We start from the raw sequence: 17,084 nt of genomic DNA on the forward strand, positions 1-17,084 counted from the left end.
GTAGTAACTCCATATATCAGTTTTCTTACCAAAAAGCGGAATTTATCAGTATTAACTGCTAGTTGACAATAGATCTCGCGACGAACGAAAACTCTAATGCTCAACAATTTTCAGCTAATATTATAACCGGATTAACCGGAACTCCACTTTTAACTCCTTCTGCTAGTAATATTAGTTCTAAATTGTTTTGGCAATACATTGTTCGTCAGTCGCAACACTTGTGACATCTGGTGTCAAGTAGTAAACTGATAAATCCACTACTTGACGCTAGATGTCGACTACGAAATAACTCGCGTTTTGGTAAGAAAACTGATGTATTGTATGAAAACTTATATTTGTCTATGCTAATAGAAAGGGGCAGTTTTAGGACATGTACGCACACAAAATCGCGGGAAGAGGGTAATAATAAATAAAATCATCGTTACAATACTCTATTGACCTTTAGGCTTCTAATTAATTGTGACATGCAACCTTTCTTATAATTGCGGGCCTCTACACGAAGGGCCTCATCTAGGACACGTAAAGCGTTAATAAGAAAGTAGCCAACGAAACCAGAGGTTTACTTTTTAACCGAGGCGTTTGCTAAGGAGTTATTATGCTCTATGGACTGGTCTCATATTTGGCTGCATGACGCTAATTTGTATTTTAATAACCTTTTAACCGGTTATAATTTTTCATCGAGCGTGCATCGTTTCATCGAGAACTTTTGTTTTATTTATCAGACTGCGGCCAAATGTGCTGGATATTGAATCTTATTTTTTTTTATATATAACAAAAAATTACACAAATAAATTACATGCCGCTGTGCCGCTGTGTTATATTATGTTTGTATGTATATTTAGTTATGTATCTAATATTTATTTATTTTAATGTAGGTATGTATTGTTATATTTATATGTTTATTTAAATTGTAAATGTACTGTATGTACTGTCTGCTTAATGTATGTGTAATTTCCTATTCCTCTAATTCATTCGTGCACTACCTGTTCTAAAAACTTACTGTTCTTTATATCCTGCTACCCTAAGGTTGTCTGGAAGAGATCGCTTAATACAGCGATAAGACCGCCTGTTGCTACCTTTCTTTACATTGTAAATCTGTTTATAAATTTGTTTTCTTTGTGGTGCAATAAAGAATATTTACTTACTTACTTACATCTAAGATACACCACTGAAACTTGTTAGAAGAAGTTTATACGTGGTGTAAATGCATCACTCCGCTCAACTGCATGCTTAATGTGTAGTAAATAAGTAAAGTACAATTAAGGAAGGTGTACTTATATATAAGTCTGCGACGGTTAAAAGGTTAAGTAGATACGATATATAGATATTTGGTTTTAAATGGATTTGTGAGAATGTGACAATTACTATTCTGATATTTAAGTCACTATTTCATAAATAACAATACTTTTACCTAAATGGTTAATTGAAAATTAAAAAAAAGAAATGCTATAAAAAAATATACTTAGTCATGTTTTTATAAAAACATGTATTTTACTTCGAAACTTACATGTATATAGAATGTAAAGTAAAGTAAACTCGGGTGAAAGGCATCATTTCATCCCTTGGTTAACAATCTACAATTTATCATTTTTGCGAATAAATAAAAAAATCCCGAACCCGGGTACGTCCTTAAACTACGTCCAAAAGAGAGGTATGGGCATTGTGAATGTCATGTCGCTTTGTGTGGTAGGGCACAGCCAGTGGATGTCATTCCAGATCTAGAGCAGAGCCCAACTGGGGAAGTACCTCCACCTTACAGAAAACAGCAGCCAAATAACACTAGACCCTACTCATAGTGTTGTGTTCCTGCCGGTGAGTAAGGTTGCCAGAGCTCAACGAGGGGGGGCGGGTTTAGGGTCGGCAACGCGCATGTTACTCCTCTGGAGTTGCAGGCGTACATAGGCTACGGAGACTGCTTACCATCAGGCGGGCCGTATGCTTGTTTGCCACCGACGTAATATAAAAAAAAAAAAAGATATGTAAATTCTGTAGCAACCGCCTGAGATAAAGACAGATTGGTGCCCTATAGTCCTAGTATTTTACGAAAATAGATAGTTATTTGTTTTGCATAATTGTAATTTAAATCCTCGTGCTAATATTAACAAATTTCAAATAAAATCCAAATGAACTTTATCATTTTTTTAAAATCAAAAACGTTCAAAATCGTCACTTATAACTCAGCATACAGGGTGTAGCAAAATTAGTGGGCATACCTTTAAGTATTCGGTATCATTTTTTGTGGCCGCGTAGCCAACGTTACAATCGTTAACGCTCCGTAGAGTATCGTAATCATCTCTCTCTATCACTCTTCTTTATTAGTGCGACTGTGACAGTTGCGTTTCGTTCGCCACGGAGCGTGAACGATAGACACGTTGGCTACGCGGGCAGGAAAAAGTACAGGAAAATAAATTTGGACGCCAAAATATTTTTTTTATTTTCTATGGGGCAGGTCGTTCTAGTCAACCAACCCCCCATACCAAATCCCAAAAAAATTCGCGTAAAAAAATTTGGTACCGAATATGCCCTTAAACGGATCCACAGTATTTTTGTTACACCTTATTGTATGCATCAAAGTAATTTGCCTTTCATGTAGATAAAATGCAACTTTATTATTTTTGAAGTAACTGTACAGAGAATAAGAAAAGAATAAGAAACCATTTATTGCCACACAATAAAAAAACAGATAGGCCACAAAATACGATGTTTAACTTTAAAAAAATTGGCATGCGCGGCAAAAGGAACGGGCTCAGCATACGCTGCGTCAGCCATTTCAATACAAATTGAAGGGAGCCTTTACGAGTTTGTGTGGTGAAAAGAAAACAATTACTAGATCTACAATATTTGAAAAATATACGTACATATGTATTTAGTACCTCCTTGTGAAATGGGTACTTTTTAATAAGTCACAGCTGTGATCGATAACCTTTCGTGCTGTGAGGCCAATTAAAAGATATCGTGTGCTCAATCAAGGTTACCCTTTCTTAGTTTTATAGCATAATATGTCAGATTTGGTCGATTTGAGAACAGATTAGGAAAACATACATAGTGTTCTTGAAACGTCCTTCACATTAGTAAATTGGTACTAATCCCATTTTTGTCACAAAATTTATTTTTCATTTTACATGCTCTGAAAGTAGGTCTTTGTTGTTCTAAAATTTTTTTGCAGAAAATTATACAATTCTGCTCCAAAGCACTGTATTTTCTGAGTATGTTTTTTTTTTTAATTTACGATAAGCAAATAAAATTTTGGTTTCAAATGGATTTATTGTACAATTTTCATTCTGATAATTAACTTCCCATTCCATAAATAAAGATATTTTGGCCTAAATTATTAGTTGAAAGTACCCCCAAAAAATACTAGGTACTGAAGTTAAATACTATACTTAGCCGTGTTTCTAAAATGGGCATGAAAGTATTTTACTTTTCTCGTATTCAAAATGAAGAGTAGAGTGTTTTAGTTGTTAATGTTTACTGTGAAAGGCACCATTTCATCCCTTGGTTAACAAGCTACTATTGATGACACGCTTTTGCTCTCTATCAAGTACAGTCAGCATCAAAATTAGCGGATGAAACAACGCGTCAAAAGTATCTGATATTCCGGATAACTTTTCCAAATACAGATAAATCTCTAAAATTCACGTTCAAAGCTATATCTTTTTCAGTCTTAATTGTTCTACATATAGAACCATCCCTTTTTGTTAAGCTGTTACAGAATGGTAGATACTTTTGAAGCGTTGTTTGATCCGCTACTTTTGATGCTGACTGTACTCCTCAAGACCTTTCTATTGAACCTAAGCTAAATGTATTTGTGATTTCCATCGAAATTTCATTAGTATATCATGGGAATCAGACATAGGGAAGTACCTACAATCTACAACTGTACTACAATACAACTTAAAATTATAAAATTTTGCGGAGTGAAGCTAAAAAATGCGGAGAGAGTTTTACTCGTTAGTTTTAAATAAAAATTCTCGTGATTCTGAGTAGAAAAAACCCATAATAAATATTATTTTACGAAAAGATACACTTTTTCTGAAAACCACTCTGCGGGTATTAAAAAAATAACAAAATGTACATTCGTTTCTTCATCGTGTCGGATATTTCATGTGAAATTCTTTAATTTGATTTTAATGACGGTTTCGTGTTAGTTCGCAATTGTCCGAGCTTGGTGGCAGATACTTTCTTTATTTCCTTTTAGTTTATGCTTTCATCACAAAACAATACTGAAGTTGAAGTTGGCATAAATAAATACAAAAATAGCTAACGTGTATAAAACAGGATGATATTTTATTTTATCCTTTTTTAGGCAGTTTTACTTTATTAAAGATTAAATTTAATTTTACGATTTTTATTCGTTTTCCTTACGAGTGATGCATTGGATGACTTGTTCCTCTCTGGCCAAACTGTCATATCGTTAAACATGTTTACGCTTTTAGGTACATTTCAAGTTTTAAGGTCTAGATGTGAAGCCATCAAGATTTGAGGAGTTGGGCCTCACGGAACCCATCATCAGAACTAGACCTTAACACAAATGTTCCTTCAGATCTTTCTTGCTTAACAAAAAATATCTGGAAGACAACATATAAAATTTTTAAAATGATTGTTTTCCCAGAGAAAAGACCTAGCTAGATCGATTTTTTGCCCCCCGAAAACCCCATAGGTATAGCAAATTTTATCGAATTCGTTAGAGCCCTTTCCGAGATCCCCGAAATATATAGAAGAATAACTCGATTAAAGCACAAGAATTGCTCGTTTAAAGATATAAGATAAGATAACGAAGAGGACAACTCGCCAAAAGTGAAATATGCGTTGTTGCAAATGACACTGTTTGGATGAAAATACTTTGGTTTGTTAATGAATATACTAAATATATGTATGCCTATAAGATTTGAAGAGATCCCTGGATTCCTCATGGATACCATTTTGACAAAAACAGGACCAACTAGGGACTATGCACGTACACGTCACGCAAGCGGTGTGCCGTCTCTTAAAAGGATCTGTGTATTACAACGCTCACATGCTCGTGCACGTGTACTCGTGTACGCACACGCATCCGGTGTGCACTAGCGTTCAGTGTTATGATGTATACTGTCAAAGTAAACTTCACTATTTCTAAGGCCGCTGAGTCGCTACAGATATCAAAAGGAGTGACTCTGAATATGTTGTCTGTCTCTTTCGCACTCGTGAAATATGTTGAAAATTTATGGTTTCCCTCTTGCACACATCCAATACGGTTAGCGTGATCTTAGATGTAGTTTGCGCAACGTTTAGGCACTTATTTATACTTTTCTCTTTAACGACCGATCTGGCTTAGTGGTTAATGACCCTGCCTATGAAGCCGATGGTCCTGGGTTCGGATCCAGGAAAGGCCATTTATTTCTTCCTGAGTCGTGGATGTCTTATATGTATTTACTATAAGCATTTGTATATTATATATATCGTTGTCTGAGTACCCACAATACAAGCCTTATTGGCTTACCGTGAGACTTAGTCAATTTGTGTAAGAATGTCGCTATAATATTGATTTATTTTCCCTCCTCAGCGTTGTACCACTCCTGCGGCGCCAACGAAGAATGTAACGACGGTCTCATCTGTGGCACCCCCAACGCCACCGACAAAGCCCCCCACCTTCGCATGTTGGGGCCTAAGGACACCATCTGTCTCTGCGACACTGAGAGCGGCTTTAGAGAAAAAGACCATACTTGCAGTGGTAAGGAAAAAACCCCACTAAATTAAAACAAATATTGTGGGAACTTTTAAAAATTCCCAAGCGTATACCGGGACCTAAAAATCCAGAGACCATCTGTCTCTGCGATGAGAGCGGCTTTAGCGATAAGGCCAGCCTCCTGCAGGTACGTAGAAAACTCCCAACGCTACAGACAGAGCCCGCCTCCGCATGTTGGGGGCTAAGGACACCATCTGAAGACTTTAGACAAAAGGACCATATTGCAGCGGTAATTTCGTACCTTTAAGACATCCCTAATATAAACCAAAGATTTTAGGAACTTTAAAAAAATCCCAGCCAAAAACTGGGACTTAAAGATCCAGAGCGATGTTGAGAGCGGCTTTAGAGATAAGGCCAACTCCTGCAGGTAAGTAGGAACTTATAGAAACTCCCAACGCCCCAAACAGGGCTAGCCTACCTCCACATGTTGGGGCCTAAGGACATCATCTGTCTCTGCGACACTGAGAGCGGCTTTAGAGCAAAGGGCCATACTTGCAGCAGTAAGTTCTTAAGCGCCATTTACATCCACACTTCCCGATAACGGGCCCAAAATCAGTCCCTGATAATCGTTTTCAATCGAATATCAGCACATCGTTAACAATACTTTTCAATGTTTGATATTTTTGCATAAGAACCATTTTTAACTCCTTCTGCTAGTGATATATATATACTCACATATATACACACATACCCTCACATAAACACTTTCACTTACATACAACTTACTGAGACCTTTTTAACTGTTTTTGTGCTTAGTTTGATAGTTAGTCATATAATTAAAAAAATCTTATTTAATTTAGCTTTAACAATAATGTATTCTGTTAAAATGAGAACCGCACCATTTCGATACTTCTCTGAGATTCCCACGTGACAGGCTGAGCCTAGTGTGGGGATCAATGTACTGCTGGTCTTGTAATGCCAAATTCTTGAAATAAATATTATTCTTATTCTTATTCTTATATGATATTAGTTCTAAATTGTTGAGCAATACAATTTTAGGTAGTCGCGACACTGGTGACATCTAGTGTCAAGTAGCGGTACTGATAATACTTGACGCTAGATGTCGACTACGAAATAACCCGTGTTTTGGTGAGAAATGTTTTGATAATAATGGTAGTGCCACATAATTACAGTACACACATGATTGATGTATATTGTAGTCATGACGCATGTTTCCAGACGCTGCCATCCTGACGACGTCGTTGTTCGCCATCGCCGTCGTGTCCTGCATAAGGAAGGTTCTGGCGAACTAGTTTATCACTACACGAGTGTCTGCACTTCATTATCAATCATTTATTTTTTCGCTGGTAAAATGTATATTAAATGATTGAAATATTATTTTAATTCAGGGGTTCCTAAACTTTTTTGTAATGTCTTGTACCTGTTTCTTTTCTACTTCTTTGTAAAATAAAGCCTGACCGGCTGCTGAACTAAATTTTTCATACTAAACTCAACTGTCACCAGCATGAGAACAACAGCGCCCTCTTGACCATGATCATATATTTCTGGTCGGGCTTTAGAAGAAGTTTTAAATCAGGGTTTCCCAAACTTGTTTGTAACGCTACTGCCGTTAACATGTTCATTTTTTTTATTGTGAAGATTTTTGCGCGTAGCTCTCAAATCAAGGGCTGGCAAAGTAGACATAGATACCGATTCCCGACGCCCCTAAACGCCATGATACCTCGAAATGTCGCGACGGACAGTTGATAACCCCTGATTTATTTTACTTTTCTCTTACACAAAAAAAATATTGCCACTTCTGTATCCGAAAGTTATACACGGTGTTTCACGAGGATCCCGAAAGATTTTAATATTGTATGCCTGATCATATTTAAAGACTAAAATGTCCTCTAAACTTTTCTGGAATACATCTAGTTTCATAGCTAATGCTAGTTCTAGAACTAATTGAAAAAAAAAAACACATTTTTTTTGTTACTCAGTACTAAACGCTTTTTTGGTGGCTCTGCTGCTACTTTGGGATGTTGTCTAAATATCCTCATTGATATTAGATGTAATTAAGTGACAAATAACACTTTGCAAGAACTAGGTTTTACAAAAAACAAAAAAAGGATAAATTCATTTCAAGTGACAGCTTTACTAATAACTTTTGATTTTTATGTATGTTAATACATCCAAAAAAAATAAAAATCAAACAAAAAAAGATTTATTACATTTTTAATTATTCATATATGTTCAAATTGTGATAGTAATCACCAACGATTTTAAACGTTAATTTCATAATTAAAAAGCATAGGTACTTGCAAGATGTAGAATCGACCCGATGCCGCAGCGAACGTATTATCTTTCGAGAACAGAAAAGACAACAAAAAAAAATTGAAAATATTTTAATTTGTGTTATTTCAAGTAAAAACACTACTTGACAACTGTATTTCGGTTAAACAGAAATAACAATTTATAATACTAAAATTGTGTACGAGCCTTACTTTTTTCGTGTAAGCTATAACCTACAAAATGAATGTGTAATTATGTACCTGTCATACTGAAAAAATCTACTATGGTATCAACCGCAAAATGAACGCGAAACCGCAAAAGTTAAAGAATTGCAGCTTTTTAGGGTTCCGTACCAAACATAACGAAGAAACGTTTAAAAAAAATACCCTGTAGGTATAGTTAGTAATTTTATATTTAGAAATCGAATCCATTTCGATTGACTCATTTTAGTAAATATATTATAAACCGTGGGCCCATGTAACCTGAACCATGCCTTCCTGAGGTCATAAGGAGCAAAAAAGGTTTAATCTTTTTACATATTTGCGAAAAAAAAAACATTGCTACGAATAAGTGAAGTTTTATTTCTTTATTTCTAAATACATTTTCCGAATTTCCTTTAAAACTTATCACATAGTGGCAGCATCTCAGCCAAAAAGGTATTTTCACTGAGTTATTACAGAAACAAATATTTACAAGAATTGTCAGTATGTCTAAAACAAGACCGATTTCAGAAAACTTTGTAACACATTTTAGTCTCTAAATACGGTCAAGAATACACCTTTAGAATCTGTCTGGTTATATGGGCTCACGGTGTATATTAACCTTCCTACTTAAGTAAATGTTTTTATTAATTTAGATGTCTTGCGCACTGTAAGATTTATTGTTTTGTAAAGTTTTCAGTGGCGAAGCGTTAAACAAAATACAGAAAAGCTACTTATGAATCTTATGAAAGTGCGCAAGTCGGCTCATAAATTTGCTCCAAGTTATATTCATTTACTTTTAATTATACATTTAAGTATTATTATATAATTTTACAACATAATGTTATTAAATAATGCATAGCGCACCTTAGTAATTAGTGTGATTTTTACGCTTCATAGTCTAATAAAAAATGCTAAAATGAAAGTACCTAATTAAATACTAATTAATGTGTGTGCCTAAAATATCCGTCCTTTCAATAAATACATGTCCAATCGTAAAATAAATGTAAATAGAATAATTACAAAATTATCACTAATTAATAGGTAAAAGGCTTTTTAATTTGTGTTTTTACTAGTGTAAATGTTACACACATTGTTAACTAGAGAGTTAAAATAAAAAAATATTTCTAATGAAAAAATTAAATCACGGCACGCTTTTAGGTACTTATTATAACACATTTACGAAATTTAATATTTATTTTAGCCGAAAATACCTTGCTGAAACAATCTTTACTCCACAATATTTAGTAATAGACTAATAGATATAAGAGTTAGATGTAATTTCAAAGTTCATTGTAATTTAGTGATTGCTACTGCATTTTTGGAATGTAGAATCAAGTATAGATTTACAAATGTAACGTTTTATTTAAAGTTTTAATAAAGGCGATCTTAATGACGTGGTTTTTGAATTTTATCCCTTATGAAAATTCGAGGAACGCCCAAAACAAAATGTGTATTGACAAAAGAAAACTCATCAATATTTAATTATGATACTTTTACAAAATCGGAATTTTCGTTTTATATTTTTTCTTATTTCTTTATCCTATTTCTATGATGATAGCAGTGAGTTGGTCGGAAAAGAATTGAAAAGACTAAGTAATATCTCTCTTGAAATTTCTTAAACCATGACTTGTACCTATTATCCGACAACAGCGCTATCTAGTTAATAAATACTAATAGGACTTTAGGTTGTTTTTTTAGCTACTCATTCACAGATGTCTCTTTAGTTACGTGAACAATGATTGTACTACTCAACAGCAGATGGCGTTGTTATTTAAATTATCAAGGGATACAAAAATAGTGCTTTATTTTTAGTTACTCTTGATTTAAAAAATAACCCTGTAATTTATTAAAATTGCTAGATGGTTTTTTTTAAATGTTTTTTTACTACTAAGTTTCATTCATTTATTTGTAATAGCAACAATTTAATTTTTTTCGTTGTCAAATGTCAATGTCATATTAATGTCAAAATCACACTGTCAATGGTCGTGTGTTTAGTACGCATTAGTACTGGAAAAAATTGTTTTAATCCCAAAATTCAGGATGTCCAAAGATCCACTCGACGAATTAATACAATTCCTGAAATTTGATTCCAGGATAGATCTGAAACATATCGCCTTGGACCATTTAGTTGGTCTTTCAGGCAGCGAAGACGGTATTAATGCATTGCTAAAAAACGAGCAAGTAATCGCGAGTATCATTGAGTTAACTAGTGATAGTGTGGATGAGGTCGCTAAAAATGCTCTTTTAGCGCTTGTAAACATCACAGCCAATTCCAAAGGAGCTTCGGAGATACTAAAATACCGTCCGAGTACTTGTAAAAATATAATAGAGTTGCTTATAGGTTATGTTCTTGATCCTAATAAAAAGGATGCAGATGCAGCTTGTATGATACTTTCCAATATAACGCGTCTGGAAGATGAGTTGGAAGTGTGTTTAGACACATTAATACCCAAATTAAATGACATTTTGAATGTTTACGTCAACATTGACTTTAACAAAACTGGTTCGAAATTACACTACCTTGCGGCCATGTTCAGCAATCTGAGCTGTAGCAGTAGAATACGCAAATGGCTGACAGAGGAGAACCCACACGTACCTTTGATTAAAATCTTGCCATTTTGCAATTATGAGCAATCTAACATTCGCCGCGGAGGTGCAATAGGAACTATACGAAACCTATCATTTGATATTGAATATCATGATATATTGCTAAACCCAGATTTAGATATACTTACATATCTGCTAAACCCTTTAATGGGCAATGAGGATTATCCGGATGAAGAAATGGATGTGCTGCCGATAGCATTGCAATATTTACCTAAAGAAAAGAAGAGAGAAATCGATGTAGATATTCGGAAAATGATTTTAGAGACACTGAACAAGTTTTGTAGTAAACGGAACTGTAGAGAGATTCTACGGAACAACGGAGTATATTACGTGTTACGGGAGTATCACAAATGGGAGAAAGACCCAAAAGTGTTATTGGCTTGTGAGAATGTTGTAGATATTCTGATTCAGAAAGAATCTGAGGTTGGAGCAGAGGATTTGTCAGCCGTTAATGTGCCAGAGGATTATAAGGAGAAGTTTCAAAAAATTGATGAAGATTATATAAAAAGTGCTGCATCTTAAGACAAAAGTGCAGGACCTGTGAGAAATCGCCTTTTCATTCAAACAGTCCTCATTTTCCTCTCTGGATTATTAACATTATTGAAAGTCTTTTGACACAATTTGTTGTATATATACCACAGCTCTTTTTTCGAATTGTTAATTATTTTAAAGTTAGGAGCATATAAAAATTTGTATGAAGTGTTTTTTGCAGCAAATTTTTGCAATAATCAAAAAATCAAAAAAAGTCTAAGTACAAAATGGTTAATATACATCAAATTATGTAAAAATATGTTCCATAGTGGCAACATCACATGAGTTCATCAATTTTTTCGTGGATTTTCATCCAGAGAGGTAAATGGGGACTATGTATTTATGGAGAAGCGGCCGTCCCCTTTCCTCTTAATTTGTGTACTTGCTAGGTTAAGTTATAAATAAATGCATTTATTTATGGTTTTCAGAGCTGTCATTTAATTTAATTACTTAAAAACCATATCAACCTTTGACCGCCGAGGACGTCAACTGACGCACGCGGCTACAGCCCAATTTCCACCTTCGAGCATTCCAACGAGGCTCACGATGGCTTTTAAAAGTTTAAGTAGAAGTGCAACACACAATACCAATACCAGCCAAAATGAAACAAATCAAAATTTGCATCAGATTATTCTGCAAGTGATTGAAGGAAAAATAAAGCTGCAGTTGTGTATATTTTAGCTGCTAATTTGACAGCTGAATTAGATATACTTTACTCTTTGGATTGTACTGTATTATTATTATTGGGGTGCTGAGTGCCACATCGACCAAGGAGTGATCTATTGTGACGGCCCTTTAAAGTTCATTACTAATGCCCGTGGAATCCAGGAAGTTCCAGACTCTTTGGGCCGTAATGTTCTGTACCTCATAGGGTTGCAACTTGCAATACATGCCGCCCTTCTTTTAGACATTAGTGGTCCACAGGAACAGAGAATGTGCATTGCAGTCTCTGGCTCCTGGCAGAATCTGCATGTCGCATCTTGTTTCTTTCCAATTTGAAACATGTGTTTGTTCAACTTACAGTGTCCAGTCACCGCGCAGGTTTTTTGCCTTTTGAGCCCTAAAAGCTCCTTAGCAGTTTTGCTGTTGAACCCTTTGATTAGAGCTTTCGAGTGTTCTTGTCCTTTGACGAACTTCCGATTGTACTGTATGGCACCATACGTTTGGTGGTAACAGAATTATCAAATGTTAGGCTCTTGACCACATTGTTATCGCATAAGTATGGTTAAAGAGAATTGATTGTAAGAGATGTAGTCTAAGAAAAAAAAGAGATAGTCTAAGAAAAAAAGATGGCGCTCTTCAGCGCCATCTCGTTTACCTGTCAAATTCGAAGCACGAAATTGTCTTATATTTTACGCATCTAAATCAATGTATCTTTGGTATGGTGTACCTTGCACTGGGATAGCTCTGAAACCTGGGTAATTTTGAAAATGGCATTGCGTGGTCATTTTGAAAAAGGCAAATTTGGCGGGGTGGTTTCGAAAGTGGCAAATTTGGCGGGGTAATTTTAAAAGTGGCAAATTTGGCGGGGTGATTTTAAAAGTGGCAAATTTGGCGGGGTAATTTTAAAAGTGGCAAATTTGGCGGGGTGATTTTAAAAGTGGCAAATTTGGCGGGGTGATTTTGAAACTAACAACTCAACTTATAAGACCGCAAATTGCTAATTTCAATTTTGCATTGACAATATCTGACACTACGCTTTAAAGGGCAAATAAATAACAAAAATAAGCAAGAGTTGTTTATTTACAACCACAAATATTCCGATCACTATAATTAGCAAACATTTTACATTATGGCACTTTCTCGTGAACACAATTATATTTAATAAAATGTACAATACACATGGGAAGTAGCCCACGGCGACTTATTGCAGGGATTCAGTAGTAGGGATCATCGGCGGTAACAAGGTCCCATTTTTATCGCCTATCACCATGCCTGTCACATTCTAACTAGTATGTAAGCGCGAAAGTGATGCACAGACAGAAGTTTTTGTGGCAAAATAAAGTGTTTAGCAAAATGAAATATCGACATGTCTGTTATCTATGTTACCTTAACGTTACCTATATATACGTGAAGATAGCTACCGCAAAATTCGCAACACATTCGATATCTTCTTTAATTCTGAAATAAATGTTTGTTGGTATAATAATGTATATTGGTCGTTTTCTATTCTTTTAGCACTGTATACTACGGTCTATGTTTTTTATTGAAAAAAGAACAAGTTACCTAGCAACTAAAGACTATTCTGTTTGTTGACTGTCTAATGTGTCATTGTGCAAAAGTGTAGAAGTGAACACTGTTAGTTATATTTATTTAGTGTTGTTTTGTGTGTGTGATGTGTTTAGTGTAATTGAGAACACTTGTGACTCCTATCCGACACTGCGTGGAACTTACGCGTAAGTGGTTACGGGCCCAGCTGCCGGAAATTTGAAAATAAAATGGAGTTGTCAAAAATTTCGATCACCAAACTAGACGACCACAATTGGGTTTCATGGAAATACCGCATGCTAGCGCTGCTCCGCGGTCATGGACTCATGGATATTGTGGAGGGCAACACACAAAGGCCAATTAGACCCTTGGTCGGCAGTGGCGAAGGTGATGCGGCAAATGCCGTTGCTCATGCTGCTGTACCAGCTGCTCATGCTGCTGCTTTGGCAACATACAACACGGAAATAAAAGAGTTTTTAAAGTTGGAAAGTACAGCCCTACTTTTGATAACAACTAACATTACTGATGAGACACTCGGCAAAGTAATAAGGCTGTCAACACCAAAGGAAGTTTGGGAAGAACTCCACAGGCTATATGAGGGTGCTAATGAGGATCGGTTATATGATCTGTGCCTTGAATTCTTCCAATTAAAAAAGGAAGTCTCCGACGACATGGCAACTCATGTGTCAAAACTAAAGAATTTATGGCATAGACTTAAAGAGGAACTCCTTAAAGAAAAACAAGCAGAACTTCCTGAGGTATTATTGATCTGCAAGATTCTGGACACTCTACCAGAAAATTTTTTCGCCTTCAGATCGAGTTGGCTATTGATGGCGAAAAAAGATCGGACAGTGGAACACATTACGAGCCAGCTTTGTGCACATGAAAAGGCGCTTCTCGCTAAGGATACTCACGGAGAGTCAAGCGGCACGGCATTGACTGTGAGAATCGGCAAGAAGGTAGCCAGAGGAGACACATTGAAAGATGCAAAGAAACCTGCAAGTAAATTTAAGTGTTTTGTCTGCAAAGAGGTAGGTCACTTGAAGAAGGATTGTCCGACGCAAGCAAAGAGGGACACTCAGAAGAAGTCAACAAGCACCAATATGATGCTGCTCACATTGAGCTCGATTGACTCTATCGCAGATAGTGAGGGCTGGTATGTAGATAACGGGGCTACGCACCATGTCACTATGCGCAGTGACCTTTATACAGACTTTGAGCACTTTGGAGAACCACATACCGTCACAACAGCTGATGGTAATGTCATTGGAGCTGTGGGACAAGGTACAATTCATGTGAAGGCCACGGTCAATAAAAAGACGCATGACCTGTACTTAAGAGACGTGTGGTATGTACCAAAAATAAGCAAAAACCTTTTTTCAGTGCTCAGTACCCAGGACAGGAATACAAATAGCCTGTTTGAGTCAAAGGTTACACAGTGCTCCATGACTATCAACGGGAAGGTTGTTATGACAGGAACAAGGCAAAGATATGGAGGGCTATACAAATTGGATTGTAAAGCCATACAGCCAGTTGCTGACTTAAACCTTGTTGAGGATAAAGACGTGCTTCAATTGTACCACGAGCGTATGGGACATCAAGACAAAAATCACATTAAGACACTGATTGAAAAAGAATTAGGAGTCAAGACTGTGAAGAGTGGAGAGCTATGCGAAGGTTGCATTTTTGGAAAAACGCATAGACAACCGTTTGGCACTCGTGATAAAGCCACTATGCCTGGAGAACGGGTGCACTCTGATGTCTGTGGTCCATTTGCAAGAAGCAATTCTGGATATCGATATTTTGTTTTATTCAAGGATGAATGTACACGTTACCGGTATGTATACTTCTTGAAGAACAAATCGGACGTATATGAAAAGCTCAAGGAGATGCTGTCTGAAGCTAAGAATGCTGGACATACGGTGAAAGAGCTGCTCAGCGACAATGGTCGTGAATACGATGACAAGAGAGTGAAGGATTTGTTGAAGGCAAGTGGAATTAAGCAAAGATTAATTATGCCTTACACTCCTGAACAAAACGGATGCTCCGAGCGAGAAAATAGGACTATAGTCGAGTCAGCTCGAGCCATGATGCACGCGCACGACGAAATCCCTCAGATTTTGTGGGCTGAAATGGTGAGTACTGCCGTATATATTCTTAACAGGACAGGTCCGACCAAAGATGGAGTAAAGTCACCTTACGAGCTGTGGCTTGGTAAAAAGCCTCAAATAAAACACCTACGGGTTATCGGCTCAACGTGTTATGCGCATATTCCTAAGCAGAAAAGGAAGAAACTGCATAAAAAGGCAACAAAGTGCATCTTAATTGGCTATGACAACGATGATGGCTACCGACTCTGGAACAAAGGTACGAACTCCTTAGTAAGGTCAAGAGACGTTATTTTTGACGAAAGACCTATTCGAACAAAAATAGACTCAGACGACACGGAAAGAGGAGAAGAAACGACTGACTTCCAAATTCCTCTTCATAAGGAGGTACGTAAATCTGTCGACAAACCGCAAAACGAGCTAGACCAGGATAGAGAACAACGTAACAGACTTGGCGTTGAAGAAGATCACAGCATGGTTGTTCCTGTGATACAGCGTGACGAGGTTGGTCTTAGAGGAGACCAAGGTGTAGATTATCCTGAAGTTCCTACCGCTAGCGGAGATGAATTCGAAGATGCGTTACCAGAGTTACCAGCGCCAGTTCAACAAGAATCTGTTGAATTAGAGGAGGATGAGAGGAACGAAGAGCAAGGAGTAGATCTGGAAGAAATGTTACTTTCAAACGATGAGCAAGGATCGAGATTTACGGAAGAAATGTTGCTTGGAGAAAACCAAGATGAAGAACATTTAAGCACAGAGTTTGAGGTACCGGAAAGAATGATATTAAGAGATCGTGCTACTCTTCGCCCTCCTGAAAGATTCAAAGATTTTGTTATGAACGCAGAGATGGGCTACTCTGACTATCAGGAACCGACTTCTATAAAGGACGTCATTTTGAGCCCAGAAAAAGAATTTTGGAAAGCAGCTATGGATGCTGAAATGACATCATTGAATGAAAATCAGACATGGGAACTGAAAAACTTACCGAAAGGAAGAAAAGCAATACCTTGTAAGTGGGTGTTCCGCATAAAGTTAAACCCTGACGGTTCTGTGGAAAAATACAAGGCCAGACTTGTTATTAAAGGGTTTTATCAAAAAAGAGGAATAGATTACGAGCAAACTTTCAGTCCAGTTACAAGAATGGCGACGGTTCGCTCTGTTATTAGCGTAGCCGCAAGTGAAGGAATGGCAATGCTGCAATTCGATGTTGCAACTGCCTTCTTGTATGGTTCTCTGGATGACGAAATCTATATGAGACAGCCAGAAGGCTATGATGATGGCTCTGGTCAAGTGTGCCTTTTACGGAAAAGCCTCTATGGTTTGAAACAGGCTCCACGATGTTGGAATCGATGTATCTTGGATTTCCTCAAAGAGATTGGTTTTGAAACAAGTGTCGCCGATCCATGCCTTCTGACTCGCACTAAGGGTTCTGGAAAGCTTATTATAGCTCTATACGTTGACGACGGCTTG

General features: G+C 36.6%; 2 protein-coding genes across 9 annotated transcripts in view; both read left to right on the top strand.

The window, feature by feature from the left end:
* Positions 1-9,553, top strand: part of LOC133532509 (uncharacterized) — a 43,032-nt gene extending 33,479 nt beyond the window's left edge. For all 8 annotated transcript variants that reach the window (XM_061871229.1, XM_061871225.1, XM_061871231.1 and 5 more), the window contains 2 exons: positions 5,543-5,710; positions 6,905-9,553. In XM_061871229.1, the coding sequence (XP_061727213.1) occupies positions 5,543-5,710; positions 6,905-6,978 (242 nt within the window). In that variant the 3' untranslated portion in view covers positions 6,979-9,553. The remainder of the gene's footprint in view (positions 1-5,542; positions 5,711-6,904) is intronic.
* A 517-nt stretch (positions 9,554-10,070) lies between these two features.
* LOC133532500 (protein HGH1 homolog) lies at positions 10,071-11,725 on the top strand. Its single transcript, XM_061871210.1, has one exon. The coding sequence runs from the start codon at positions 10,201-10,203 to the stop codon at positions 11,287-11,289; it is 1,089 nt and encodes a 362-aa protein (XP_061727194.1). The 5' UTR covers positions 10,071-10,200; the 3' UTR covers positions 11,290-11,725.
* Positions 11,726-17,084: the final 5,359 nt, after the last annotated feature.

Source organism: Cydia pomonella, chromosome 27, assembly GCF_033807575.1.
Source record: "Cydia pomonella isolate Wapato2018A chromosome 27, ilCydPomo1, whole genome shotgun sequence".
In the NCBI taxonomy this organism is placed as follows: Eukaryota; Metazoa; Arthropoda; class Insecta; order Lepidoptera; family Tortricidae; genus Cydia; species Cydia pomonella.